General features: G+C 33.2%; 1 protein-coding gene across 1 annotated transcript; it reads right to left on the bottom strand.

Annotated features, from left to right (window-relative positions):
* Positions 1-1,166: 1,166 nt before the first annotated feature.
* On the bottom strand, positions 1,167-13,155 carry LOC133328450 (SET domain-containing protein SmydA-8). The gene is made up of 7 exons (XM_061537018.1): positions 13,138-13,155; positions 3,272-3,573; positions 2,632-3,202; positions 2,399-2,571; positions 2,146-2,268; positions 1,453-1,646; positions 1,167-1,387 (listed from the first exon to the last, which is right to left on the bottom strand). The coding sequence occupies exons 1-7, from the start codon at positions 13,153-13,155 to the stop codon at positions 1,167-1,169; spliced, it is 1,602 nt and encodes a 533-aa protein (XP_061393002.1).
* Positions 13,156-13,508: the final 353 nt, after the last annotated feature.

Genomic DNA, 13,508 nt, shown 5'->3' with positions numbered 1-13,508 from the left:
GTCCGATTTTATATAAACGGTGCACCAAAGTCCCTATATATCCTTCAGTTTGCACAAAATTTGGCATAGCGTACTGAAGTGAGTCTAGAGCTATGTATGTGACGTTTTGTGAAAATCGGGTCAGATGTAGATATAGCTCTCATGTATATTTTCGTCCGATTTTATGTAAATCCCTATATATATTTCGATTAGCACGAAATTTTGCATAGCGTACTCAATTAAGTCTAGAATAATGTATGCTGAGTTTTATGGAAATCGGTTCAGATTTAGATATAGCTTTAATATATATTTTTGTCCGATTTTATGTAAATGGTGCCCTAATGTCCCTATATATCCTACGATTTGCACGAAATTTGGCACAGCGTACTGAATTAAGACTAGAATGATGTGTGTTAAGTTTCCTGAAAATCGGTCCCGATTTTGATATAGCTCCCATATATATTTTTGTCCGATTTAAGGTAAATGGTGAACCAAAGAATCTTTATATCCTTCGATGTGCACGAAATTTGGCATATCGTACTTCAATTAGTCTAGAGTGATGTGTGCTAAGTTACGAGAAAATCGGTTCAGATTAAGATATAGCTCACATATATATTTTCGTCCGATTTAAGGTAAATTGTGCACCAAAGTACCTATATATCATTTGATTTGCACACAATTTGGCATAGCGTACTGAATTAAGCCTAGAACGATGTGTGTTGAATTTTGGGCAAATCGGTTCAGATTTAGATATAGCTCCCATATATATTTTCGACCGATTTAATGTAAATGGTGCACCAAAGTCCCTAAATATCTTTCGATTTGCACGAAATTTGGCGTAGCGTACTGAATTGGGCCTAGAGTGATGTCTGTTAAGTTTCGTGAAAATCGGTTCAGATTTAGATACAGCTCCCATATATATGTTCGTCCGACTTAATGTCAATGGATCATCAAAGACCCAAAGTTAAGTCGTTTGGAACAAAATTTGCACAACATACTGAAGTTATTACAAGTATATATGATTTTTCAAAATGCGACTTGTGTTCGGAAGCATCTGTTTAATATATCCATAGTGGTGAAGGTTATCATATAGTCGGACCCGTCCGACTTTACTACTCTCATTACTTTTTTAAATTATTTCGCTTTTCCTTTATTTTTAACATTTATCTATTCAAAATTCTTTAACTCTATTGAACACCCATTTTCTCTAAGGCATCCTCAGCGGCCACACCCATTTGATGTTCCGCCGAGCCGGGTGGTTCCATTTTCAAAATTTTCGCACTCTCCTTTAGCAGATAGATCACCTCCTTGATGGCCTTATTGAAATCCCGTCGGGTGCACAACTGCAGCATCATTTGTCTTTGAGCCAGCATAAGCATGGGGGCGTGTAACTCATACATTATGAGGCCTGCAGGGCAGAAGGGAAAAAGTTATTTTAATATTTGTATTTTTTTTTTAATTTTGTTTGCTTACCTCTCAGCCGGGTCAATTGAGGCTCCAAAATATCCACAACCTTTAGGAAATCCTGACAATAATTAAGTTTTCTCTGCAAATCCTCCAGCGACAATTCGGGCAGTAGATAACCCTCAATTTTGCCATACAACTGGCAAAGTGAATATTTGGCGGAGAGCAAAAGATAGTGATTGGGTCCCAGGACTCCAGAGTATCTATGAGAAAAAATAAAAATATAATTTGTAGCAAATTAGGAATGGATTTTAAAAATTATTTTTGTGGCCTAATACAAGGCGTAGATTTTTTAAAAATCATTTTTGTGGCCTACCTTAAGGCGTGGATTTTTCGAAAAATCATTTTTGTGGCCTACCATAAGGCGTGGATTTTTTACAAATCATTTTTGTGACCTACCTTAAGGCGTGGATTTTTTACAAATCATTTTTGTGGCCTACCTTAAGGCGTGGATTTTTCGAAAAATCATTTTTGTGGCCTACCTTAAGGAGTGGATTTTTCGAAAAATAATTTTTGTGGCCTACCTTAAGGCGTGGATTTTTTTTACAAATCATTTTTGTGGCCTACCTTAAGGCGTGGATTTTTTACAAATCATTTTTGTGGCCTACCTTAAGGCGTGGATTTTTTACAAATCATTTTTGTGGCCTACCTTAAGGCGTGGATTTTTTACAAATCATGTTCTTTCATTTTTTTAAAATTTACCTCTTCAAGAAGTTCTCCAGTCCCGGTATATCATGGGCATCGATGGCATCCAGATCATTGTTGATTTTATCCAAGAGCTTTACAACGGTGTGGCTTTGCAACACAAATGGACATTGATCGCATCTGCAAAAGAGGGGTAAAGAGGAGAGAGGGTGGTTTGATTTAAAAGTGAGGGAGGGGTACAAATTCAATTAAAGCAGTAGCAAATCTTAGCAGTTTTTTATGAATAGCTTAGCCTTGGCGTCCAACCTACTTCCAATCGGCTTCTTGATCTAGGGGATTTGTGGATCTAATCAAACCTTTGTGACATTTGTCACACACAATGGCACTGCAGTCCGAGCCCAGTTCATAGGGGTCCGAACAGCGTTTGCAGCAGCACCAAAATAATTTGCCAGCCTGCATAAAGTCACGGCGCTTGAGGGTACCCTGGAAAATAAATTTCAAAATTTATGTCGTTCTCATATCCTCCTCTTAGTCTCGCCCTACCTGCAAAGTATAGGCATAACTCAGCGTTATTGCCTCATCCTTCCGCACACTCCTCGATGTCCGCAATATAATATCAAACGTCTCCGGATCATCGGTGTGCGACGTATTCGGACAACAGTCGTGAGCCAATAGGAAAGCACTCGGATATAAGGTACGTGCCTTGGCTAAATTTTGGCCAATCTCAAAACAATTCACATCTAAAATACCGCAGACGGTGTGTATCTCATCGGCAGTGAATTGTTCGGCCAAATGCCAGGTATCACGTAGATATGTCACAACGTTACTTTCATAATGGCTCCAGAGTTCGGCATTTTGCTTGCGCATCTCCAGATGCGATTCCATGACCATGATGCGTTCGTATAGCTCTGGATTGTGTTGTTTCTTTAGGAGAATCCTGACCACCATTACCAATTCATAGAGATTTTTCACCCGGACCGGAGAGGCTGTGGGGGTAAGGGGTGTGGCTGTATTTTCGCGACGGAAGAGATCACATTCTTCAGCTGTGTGGCCTGTTTCTTTGTGAAGGCCTCGACAGTGGGGGCCACACATGGGCCAATTGCAGGAGGAACATCTAAAAAAGATCAGAAGACAACAAATTAAAAATTCGATTTTTTTTCGAAAATCCTCCCTTCCGCCTCACCTATATTGTGTCGCCTTCAGCGTCACCGGCATATAACAACCCAAACACACCGGGTCCGCAGATACACAGGGTCCAATAGCCAAGGCTTTTTCTTTAATTAAAATTTCTCCTGGCTTTAGATTTCGATTAGCCACCAAATAACGACCAACAATTTCTGATACCTCGATCCGATAAGGCTTAGTCGGTCCGGAACCATTTTCTGAGATTTGTAAATTTTGCAATTGTTCTTCTAATGGGTCTTTCTCCACTGGGTAATGTGACTCTGGTCGGTTGTAGTTATGGTGATGCTTCTTCTTGTTTTTCTGAAAAAAAAAATAAAAAAAATATTTTAAAAAAAAATATTTTTTTTAATTTTAAGGATATGTTAAGCGTGGATTTAAAAAAAATATTTTCCACATTTTTACAAGGCGTGGATTTTTTCGAAAATATTTTTCCACATTTTTACAAGGCGTGGATTTTTTCACAAATATTTTTCCGCATTTATAAAAGGCGTGGACTTTTTAAAAATATTTTTCAATACTCCCATCAAGGCGTGGTCAAATCAAGAACAATTGGGTACCAAAAACCACCACCAAGAAACCCATGGTACGATCAGGAGTGTCGTAATGCTACTGATGTGAAAAACGCAGCGTATAGGGCAACCCTGCAGACAGTAGCAACACGTAACGTGATGGAGAATTATCGGGAGAAAAGGAGAGAGGAGAAACGTGTTTTCAGAAAAAAGAAGAAAGAACAAGAAAAACGTGAGCGTGAGCAAATCGAGATGTACAGGAGTCAGAATGAAGTCCGGAAATTTTACAACGAGTAAAACACCAAACCGAAGGCTTTGGTGCAGGCACATCCTCCTGTAGAGATGAAGAAGGAAACCTGGTGACAGATACAGACAGCGTGTTGAGGATCTGGAAGGAGCACCTCGAAAAGCTACTAGTATCAAATAGTGGCGATGAAGAAGATACCCCAGAACCAATAAGAGATGATGGTATAGAGTGTATACCACCTAGCCAAGATGAGGTCATAAAAGCAATTAATCGGCTCAAGAAAAACAAAGCAGCAGGAGCCGATGGGTTACAAGCCGAAATATTCAAGACTGGTGGCCAGATGCTGGTCAGGAGCATGCACCAGCTGATTAACACAATTTGGCTAGATGAATGCATGCCCAATGATTGGAACCTCAGCATCCTGTGTCCCGTGCACAAAAAAGGAGACAAGACGATATGTGCCAACTATAGAGGAATAAGTCTCCTTCCCATCGCATATAAAGTGCTATCCAGTGTGCTGTGTGAACGATTGAAGCCAATGGTCAATGACATCATCGGACCATACCAATGCGGCTTCAGACCTAGCAAATCCACCATTGACCAGATTTTCACTCTGCGCCAAATCCTGGAAAAGACCCACGAAAAACACATCGACACATACCACCTATTTATCGACTATAAAGCCGCATTCGACAGCCCTATCCGTTCAGAGGTGTTTAATGCCATATCCACGTTCGGCATTCCTGCAAAATTAATACGGCTATGCCGGATAGCTTTAAGTGACACAAGTCAGCAATTAAAGTCGGAAAGGATCTATCTGAGCCCTTCAATACCGAACGAGGCTTCAGACAAGGTGACAGTTTGTCGTGTGATCTTTTTAACATCCTACTGGAAAAGGTCATACGAGACGCAAAGTTGAACAGAAATGGCACTCTGTACACCAAACAACATCAGTTACTCGCCTACGCCGATGACATCGATATAATGGGTCGAACATTGCGAGCGGTAACAGCCACCTTTGAACAAATTGAAAAGGAGTCTGCCAAAGTGGGTCTGGCAGTAAACGGCGAGAAGACCAAGCCAAGATGGTATCAACGCGCACGACGTCCAGAAGACTAGGACCAACTGTGGATACTACCCGTGCTATTATATGGATCAGAAGCATGGGTACTTGCGCAAGCAGATGAGGCAGCGCTTGGGGTGTTTAAGAGAAAAATTCTCCGAAAGATCTACGGGCCGATCTGCGTCGACGGTGAATATCGGCGTCGAATGAACCATGAGCTCTACAATTTATACACGGAGATCGACATAGTCAGTCGTATTGAGCTGCAGCGACTACGGTGGCTAGGCCATGTTGTGCGGATGAATGAAGTTGCCCCAGCTCAAAAGGCATATAAAAATGAGCCTACTGATGGTTCCCGTAGAAGGGGAAGGCCACGAATTAGATGGAAAGACCAAGTAGAAAACAGCATCTTGGAACGTGGTCTTCCAAATTGGTGGACTTGCGCACAAGACCGACGCGCTTGGAAATCTTTTTTAAGCTCGGCTTATGGAACAACCGTTCTGTAACAAGCCAGCTAAGTAAGTAAAGTATCAAGGCGTGGTATTTTTAAATTCTGAATTTTTTTTAAAATATTTTTTCAAGGTCAGATTTTTTTAATTTTTTTCAAAGTCTGAATTTAATATATTTATTTTTCCGCATTTTTAAAAGGCGTGGACTTTTTAAAAATATTTTTCAATACTCCCATCAAGGCGTGGTATTTTTAAACAATATTTTTTTAATTTCTGAATTTTTTAAAAAATATTTTTTCAATGTCAGAATTTTTTAAATTTTTTTTCAAAGTCTGAATTTTTTCAAAAAATATATTTTTAGGGTCTGAATTTAAAAAGAATATATTTTTTCAAAGTTTACAAAATTTAAAAAAATATTTTTTAAGGTCTGAATTTTGTAAAAAATATTTTTGATTACTCCCATCAAAGAGTGGAATTTTTAAAAAATATTTTTTCAAGTTCTGATTTTTTTAAAAAATATTTTTTCAATGTCAGAATTTTTAAATTTTTTTCAAACTCTGAATTTTTTCAAAAAATATATTTTTAGGGTCTGAATTTTAAAAAATATATATTTTTTCAAAGTTTACAAAATTTGAAAAAATATTTTTTCAAGGTTTGATTTTTTTAAAAATTATTTTTGAAGTTTCCTGAATTACGTTTATAATGAGAAATATGCAGCTGAATTGATATATTCGCGAGAAATACTTAGCTGAATTAAATTCCCTTAACGAAAAATTTAGCTGACTTCAGTTTTTCTTCCGAAAAACGTAGCTGAATTAGGATTTACACAATTAAAATGTAGCTGAATTGAGTTTTTCATAGAAAATTCTCTGCTGAAATTAAATTGTCATAATAAAACTTTAGCTGAATTAAGTTACCCTACGAAAAATTTAGCTGAATTGTTGTTTTTATAAGAAAATGTGTGCTGAATTGTGTTTTTCTTAATAAATCCATAGCTGAATTGAGTTTTTCGTACTCTAAATTTAGCTGAATTGTGCTTTTCATAAGAAATACTATGCTGAATTGAAGTTTCCATAATAAAACCTTAGCTGAATTAAGTTTTTTGAAAAATTATTAATTGATCAGACGTTTTTATTATAAAAGTTCCACAAAATTTTGATTTTCTTTAGAAAACCTTTGCTGAATTAAGGCTTTCATAAGAAAAATGTAGCTGAATTGAACTTTTTGTAAAGAAGACGTCCACTGAATTAAGTTTATAGTGATGAATATGCAGCTGAATTGATATATTCGCGAAAACCTCATCTGAATTAATTTTTTCGTAAGAAAAATTCAGCTGAATTTTATTTTTTGTAAGAAAAGGTGAGCTGAATTATGTTTCTCTTCCGAAACGGTAGCAAAATTAAGTTCTACGAAAATAAACAGTAGCTGAATTATGTTTTTCATAAGAAATACTCAGCTGAATTGAAATTTTCATAATAAAACCTTAGCTGAATTAAGTTTTTCATAAGAAATTTGAGTTTTTCTTTAGAAACCCTTTGCTGAATTATAGTTATCTTAAAAATTGTTATTTAATCTGAGGTTTCTATTAGAAAAATTCACCAAATGTAAGTTTTTCTTAAGAAACAAAAGCTGAATTGAGATTTTTACAATTAAAACTCAGCTGAATTGAAGTTTTCATAAGAAAACCTTAGCTGAATTGAGGTTTTTACAATTAGAACTATTCTGTATGGCAGTTTTCATACGAAAACCTTAGTTGAATTATGGTTTTTATAAGAAAAACGTAGCTGAATTCAGGTTTTCTTAAGAAAAATCAGCTTAACATTGGGTATCTTTTAGAAAAATGAAGCTGAATTGCGTTTTCGATAAGAATCACTTAGCTGAATTGTAGATTTCATAAGAAAACCTTAGCTGAATTGTTGTTTTCATAGGAAAACCTTAGCTGAATTATGGATTTCATAAGAAAAATGAAGCTGAATTCAGGTTATTATAAGAAAAAATCCATTTAATTAAGATTTTCTTAAGAAAAAATCAGCTGAATTGTGTTTTCAACAAGGTACACTTAGCTGAATTGTAGATTTCATTAGAAAACCTTAGCTGAATTATTGTTTTCATAAGAAACATGCAAATGAATTCAGGTTATTTTAAGAAAAATCTGTTTAATTGAGATTTTCTTAAGGAAAAATCAGCTGAATTGTGTTTTCAACAAGAAACACTTAGCTGAATTGAAATTTTCATGTGAAAAACATAGCAAAATTAAGTTTTCCATAAGATTTTTTTTTATTCTGAGGATATTTGTAAGAAAATTTAAATATATTTTTGGTTTCTTAAGGAAATTCTTAGCTGAATTAAATTTTTCTTAAGAAAAATTCAGCTGAATTGAGTTTTTCGGGAAAATATTCCGATGTGTTTGTATTTAAACAAGAAAAGTTTGGCTATGTTTTGTTTTTGCAGGTAATTATTCGGTAAATTAAGTTATTCATAAGGAATATGTAACTGAATTGAGTTTTTCGTGAAAAAATATTCAGCCGAAATGAATTCTTTGAATTCTACTCTGAATTAAGTTTCCCTTACGAAAATTTCAGCTGAATATAGTATTATGTAAGAAAACCTTTGCTGAATTGAGTTTTTCTTAGGAACATCTTTGCTGAATTGAGATTTTCTTATGAAAAATTCAGCTGAATTGAGTTTTTCTTATGAAAAACTTAGCTAAATTAAGTTTCCCTTAAGAAAATTTCAGCTGAAGATAGTTTTCTTTATGAAAACCTTTGTTGAATTGTGATTTTCCTAAGAAAATCTTTGCTGAATTGAGTTTTCTTTATGGAAAATTCAGCTGAATTGAGTTTTTCTTATGAAAACGTTAGCTGAATTAAGTTTCCCTTAAAAAAATGTCACCTAAATATAGTTATCTGTATGAAAACCTTTGCTGAATTGGATTTTTCTTAAGAAAAATTCAGCTGAATATAGTTTTCTGTATGAAAACCTTTGCTGAATTGAGTTTTTCTTACAAAAATCTTTGCTGAATTTAGTTTTTCTTACGAAAACCTTTGCTGAATTGGAGGTTCCTTAAAAAATCGGTTGATTTATATATTTTGTATTAACAAAAAATAATTTTAATTTAACCTTCTTACAAATACCCACTGAATATAATTTTTCTTGATAATAATTTTCCTTGATAATAATTAAAACAAAAATATTATATTTGCGAAACAGAAAAAAAACTGCTGCTAACCTTCCTCACCACCAACCTCATCCTCCCACCCCCAAAAAAACAATTTCAATTTAATTACAATGTATTGGGCGTAAAAGTTGGCCAAGTTGTTGTTTTTGTTGTGTGTGGCTTATTTAGTTACGGTTTGCCTACTTGTCTTCAGCATAGCTGTTGCGGTCTTTGTTGTTGTTGCAGCAGCTATTAAAATCTCATTTAATGAGTTGTTGGCTGGCAAACCGGCATAAAATGCCAGCCACAACACAACATCGGCGGGCAACAGGTGTCAGATTCCTTGTCTATCATGTCCCAGTTCTGTTAAATGTAACGACGACTACAACAACTATTACTCCTCAGCGTCAGGCAGTCAGTCACCACGACAACACTAGTCAACACATGTTATTGGCTGGCAGTCTTCAAAAGATAAATCTTGTCGTTCGACGTGTTGTTGTTGTTGGTGGTGATGTTGTTGGAAATGTTCAACAACTCAATTTGCCCTACTACTACCCTAACAAGGCGCAAGGGGCCGGTGACAGTGTTGCACGCCTTGCCTTGCCACGCTAATTATTTTCGTAAATTGCGGTTGCAAAGCACGCACAGACACCGATGCCGAACCGAAAATGCTGGGCTATTTATAGGCATTTGGCACGCGCATTTTCAATAGTTTTTCCTTCCTTCGATTTGGTTTTCCATTTGTGAGGAGGCATTGCTTTGCTTTGACGTTGATTGGCGGTTTGGTTAGTAGTGACTGTGGGTCTTTCTGCTAATTGATTGGGGAGGAGGAGAGGGAAATGCTAGAAATACATTTGCCAGAAAAAAATGAGAAAATGAAGATGCCTGCATGACCCAGAGGAAATTTATTGGAATTTAAATTGTTGCAATTAACAACAATTTGACAACGACATTTAAGCAAGACACATAATTCAGCAAAATTTTATTAAAAAAAGGTATTTTGTTAGAAAAGATACTTTCCTTTAGAAAAAAACTCAATTCAGCTAAGTTTTTCTTATGAAAATCTCAATTCAGCTTAATTTTTCTTATAACAATCTCTATTTAGTTGAGTTTTTATTACGAAAAATTTAATTCAGCTAATTTTTCTTACGAAAATCTCAATTCAGCTAAATTTTTCTTGTGAAAAACTTAATTTAAATTTTTATTATGTAAAACCTAATTCAGCTAAGTTTTAATTTCGGATAACTCAATTCAGCTACATTTTCCTAATGAAGAATCTAATTTGGCAAAGTTTTTCTTGAGCAAAACATAAAATTCAGCAAAGTTTCAACAGTTAGAGAGGATAATTAGATAGAAAACATAATTTCCTATGGAAAACATTCAATCCAGCTAAATTTTTCTTATGAAAATTCAATTCAACTAAATTTTTCTTGTGAAAAACTTAATTTAACTGAGTTTTTATTAAGTAAAGCTTAGTTCAGCTAAGTTTTAATAATGCTTACATGATTCAGCTAATTTTTTTTAATGAAGAACCTAATTTGATTTGGGTTTTCTTATGAAAAACTCAATTTAGCGGATTATTTTTTATGATAGGAACAATTTAGCTGCATTTTCTTATGAAAACCTCAATTCAGCTGCATTTTTCTTATGAAAACCTCAATTCAGCTGATTTTTTCATATGAAAACTTCAATGCAGCTGGATGTTTCTTATGAAAATCTTAATTCAGCTATGTTTCTATAGAGGAAAGATAGATTTTATCTAAATTTGATTATGAAACACTTAATTCAGCTAAGTTTTAATTATGAATAACTCAATTCAGCTACAGTTTTCTTGTGAAAACCTTAATTTAGCTAAGGTTTTCTTATGAAAATTTAAATTCCGCTGATTATTCCTTAAGAAAACACAATTCAGCTACATTTAGTTTTCCAAAGAAAAATCCAATTCAGCTTAATTTTTCTTAGAAAAACCTAAGATAAACTAACATTTTCTTAAGAAAATCCTAATCCAGGTAAGGTTTTATTATGAGAATTTCAATTCAGCTAAGTCTTTCTTATGAAATACACAATTCAGCTACATTTGACTTACGAAAAACTATAAAACATTAGCTTTCTAACGAAAAATACAATTCAGCTGCAATTTTCTTATAAAAAACTAAGATAAACTAATATTTTCATTAGGAAAACTTCAATTCAGACAAGTTTTTCTTATGAAAAATGCAATGCAATTCAGCTACATTTGACTTACGAAAAACTTAATTCAGCTATGGTTTTCTTAAGAAAACCTCAATTCAGCAGCATTTTCATTATAAAAACCTCAGATCAATTAATATTTTCTTAGGAAAAATTTAATTCAGCTAGAAATTGCTTACGAAAATTTGAATTCAGCCCAGTAGTTCTTATGAAAAACGCAATTCAGCTAGATTTAACTTACGAAAAACTTAATTCAGCTAAGCTTTTATTAAGAAAAACTCAGCATTTTCATTATAAAAACCTCAGATCAATTAATATTTTCTTAAGAAAAACTGAATTCAGCTAAGGTTTTCTTATGAAAATTTCAATTCAGCTGCAATTTTCTTATAAAAACCTAAGATAAACTAATGTTTTCTTAAGAAAAATATAATTCAGCAAATGTTTTATTATGGAAAATTCAATTCAGCTAAGTGTTTCGTATGAAAAACACAATTTAGCTAAATTTAACGTACGAACAACTCAAATCAGCAATGGATTTATTAAGAAAAATCATAATTCAGCAAGCTTTTCTTTTAAAAACATCAATTTAGTCGAATTTTTTCATGGGGCAAATTAATTCAGCTAAGATTTTCTTATGAACATTTCAATACAGATGAGTATTTTCTATGAGAAACACAATTCAGCTGCATTTAGCGCACGAAAAACTCAATTCAGCTATGGTTTTATAATGGTAATTTCAATACAGCTTAGTGTTTCTTATGAAAAACATACGAACAACTCAAATCAGCAATGGATTTATTAAGAAAAACATAATTCAGCACAGATTTTCTTTTAAAAACATCAATTTAGTCGAATTTTTTCATGGGGCAAATTAATTCAGATAAGATTTTCTTATGGACATTTCAATACAGATGAGTATTTTCTATGAGAAACACAATTCAGCTGCATTTAGCGTACGAAAAACTCAATTCAGCTATGGTTTTATAATGGTAATTTCAATACAGCTTAGTGTTTCTTATGAAAAACATAATTCAGCTACATTTTAATTACATACAACTTAATTCAGCTACGTTTTTCGGAAGATATACTGAATTCAGCTAAATTTTTGATAAGAAAAACATAATTCAGCTAAGTATTTCTAGCGAATATATCAATTCAGCTGCATAATTCTCACTATAAACGAAATTCAGCAAACATTAAAAAATAATTTTTAAAAAATCCAGACCGTGAAAAAAGATTTTTTTGAAAAATTTAGACCTTAAAAAATATTTTTTAAAAAATCCAGACCTTGCAAAAATATTTTTTGACAAATTTGGACCTTGAAAAAATATTTTTTTTTTAAATTAGACCTTGAAAAAATATTTTTTTTAAAAAATTAGACCTAGAAAAAATATTTTTTTTAAAAAACCTAGACCTTGAAAAAATATTTTTTTTTTAAATTAGACCTTGAAAAAATATTTTTTTTTTAACCTAGACCTTGAAAAAAAATTTTAATCCACGCCTTGTCTAGATGTGGAAAAAAAAAAAAATAATGATAAAAATAAAAATAAAATCCATGTCTTGTAGAATTTTTTTTAATAAAAATCATATTTATTTTTTTTTTATTTTCATATTTTTTCAAACATGTGTGTCCACCCATGTAGTTGTTGTTGTTTTTGGCAACGAAAAATGAAACCAAAAATTATTTCAAATTTGTTCACAAACTAATCCAAACATAAATATGAACAAATGGGTATTTTCAAAAATTTTTGTGTTGATGCTTGTGGTAGGAAAGTGGGGGGAAATGGGGCGGGGGTTGGTGTAGCTGTATGCAAGCGTGTATCTATGGGGGTGTGTGGTGGCCGCCGTTGCGTATCATTAGGTTGTGTCTTTTGTTTAAAAATAAACTATACACAAGAGTAGAACACAATGAACACACAGCCACTGAGACACTGAGTGAGAGTCACGTCGAGGAGGCCTACTCCCACACCGCGAATGAGTTAAGGAAAATTCACGCAATGAAAGAAAATGCATTTTCAAATTATCCACATTTTGTTCACAAGATCAAATACACTGGACAGGGATGTTCACTCTCTTTTTTATTTATTTTTTTTCTATATTTAATTTATAATTATTTTTGTTATATATTTTTTAATTTTGAATATTTTTTTCAATATTTATTTTTTTTTCATTCAATTTTTTTTTTTTTTTTTTTTGATAAATTTCCTTTTAGCCATTAAATTTTAATTCATAATTTCCTTTCTAATTACATTTTTCTTATTGGGCATTTTATTTGCTGTCGTTGTTGTTGTGGTTGTTATTTATTTTTTTTGTTGTTCACACAATTTAGTTTTTAATTTCGAAAACTGAAATACAGATCACTTGAAATATTTTTTCGTTTTTATTTATAGCCCAGCCGTTTAGACTTGTTCGCGTTGATGGTTGCTGCAGAACTGAGGCAGTATTTCAAATTTTTGTGATCATTGGCCAGGGACAAGAGTTGCCAGATGACCAACTCAAAAAAAAAAAATAAAAAAAAAATTGGTATAAAAATACTTTTCCACGTGGATTTAAAAAAAATATATATCAATTTTTTTTTGGACAGTAGGTCGGAGGAATATATATATATGGAAGGTATATC

Source organism: Musca vetustissima, unplaced genomic scaffold, assembly GCF_032173495.1.
Source record: "Musca vetustissima isolate MV318-11 ecotype Yass unplaced genomic scaffold, APGP_CSIRO_Mvet_v1 utg13739, whole genome shotgun sequence".
In the NCBI taxonomy this organism is placed as follows: Eukaryota; Metazoa; Arthropoda; class Insecta; order Diptera; family Muscidae; genus Musca; species Musca vetustissima.
This window is presented reverse-complemented; position numbering and strand designations above follow the sequence as displayed.

Bases quoted from the DNA above. Each gene is read 5' to 3' on its own strand.
- LOC133328450 (XM_061537018.1), bottom strand. The intron at 1,647-2,145 runs GTAAATTTTAAA...TTTTTCTCATAG, and splicing joins CTGGAGAACTTCTTGAAGAG to ATACTCTGGAGTCCTGGGAC. The intron at 1,388-1,452 runs GTAAGCAAACAA...TCTGCCCTGCAG, and splicing joins TCAATTGACCCGGCTGAGAG to GCCTCATAATGTATGAGTTA.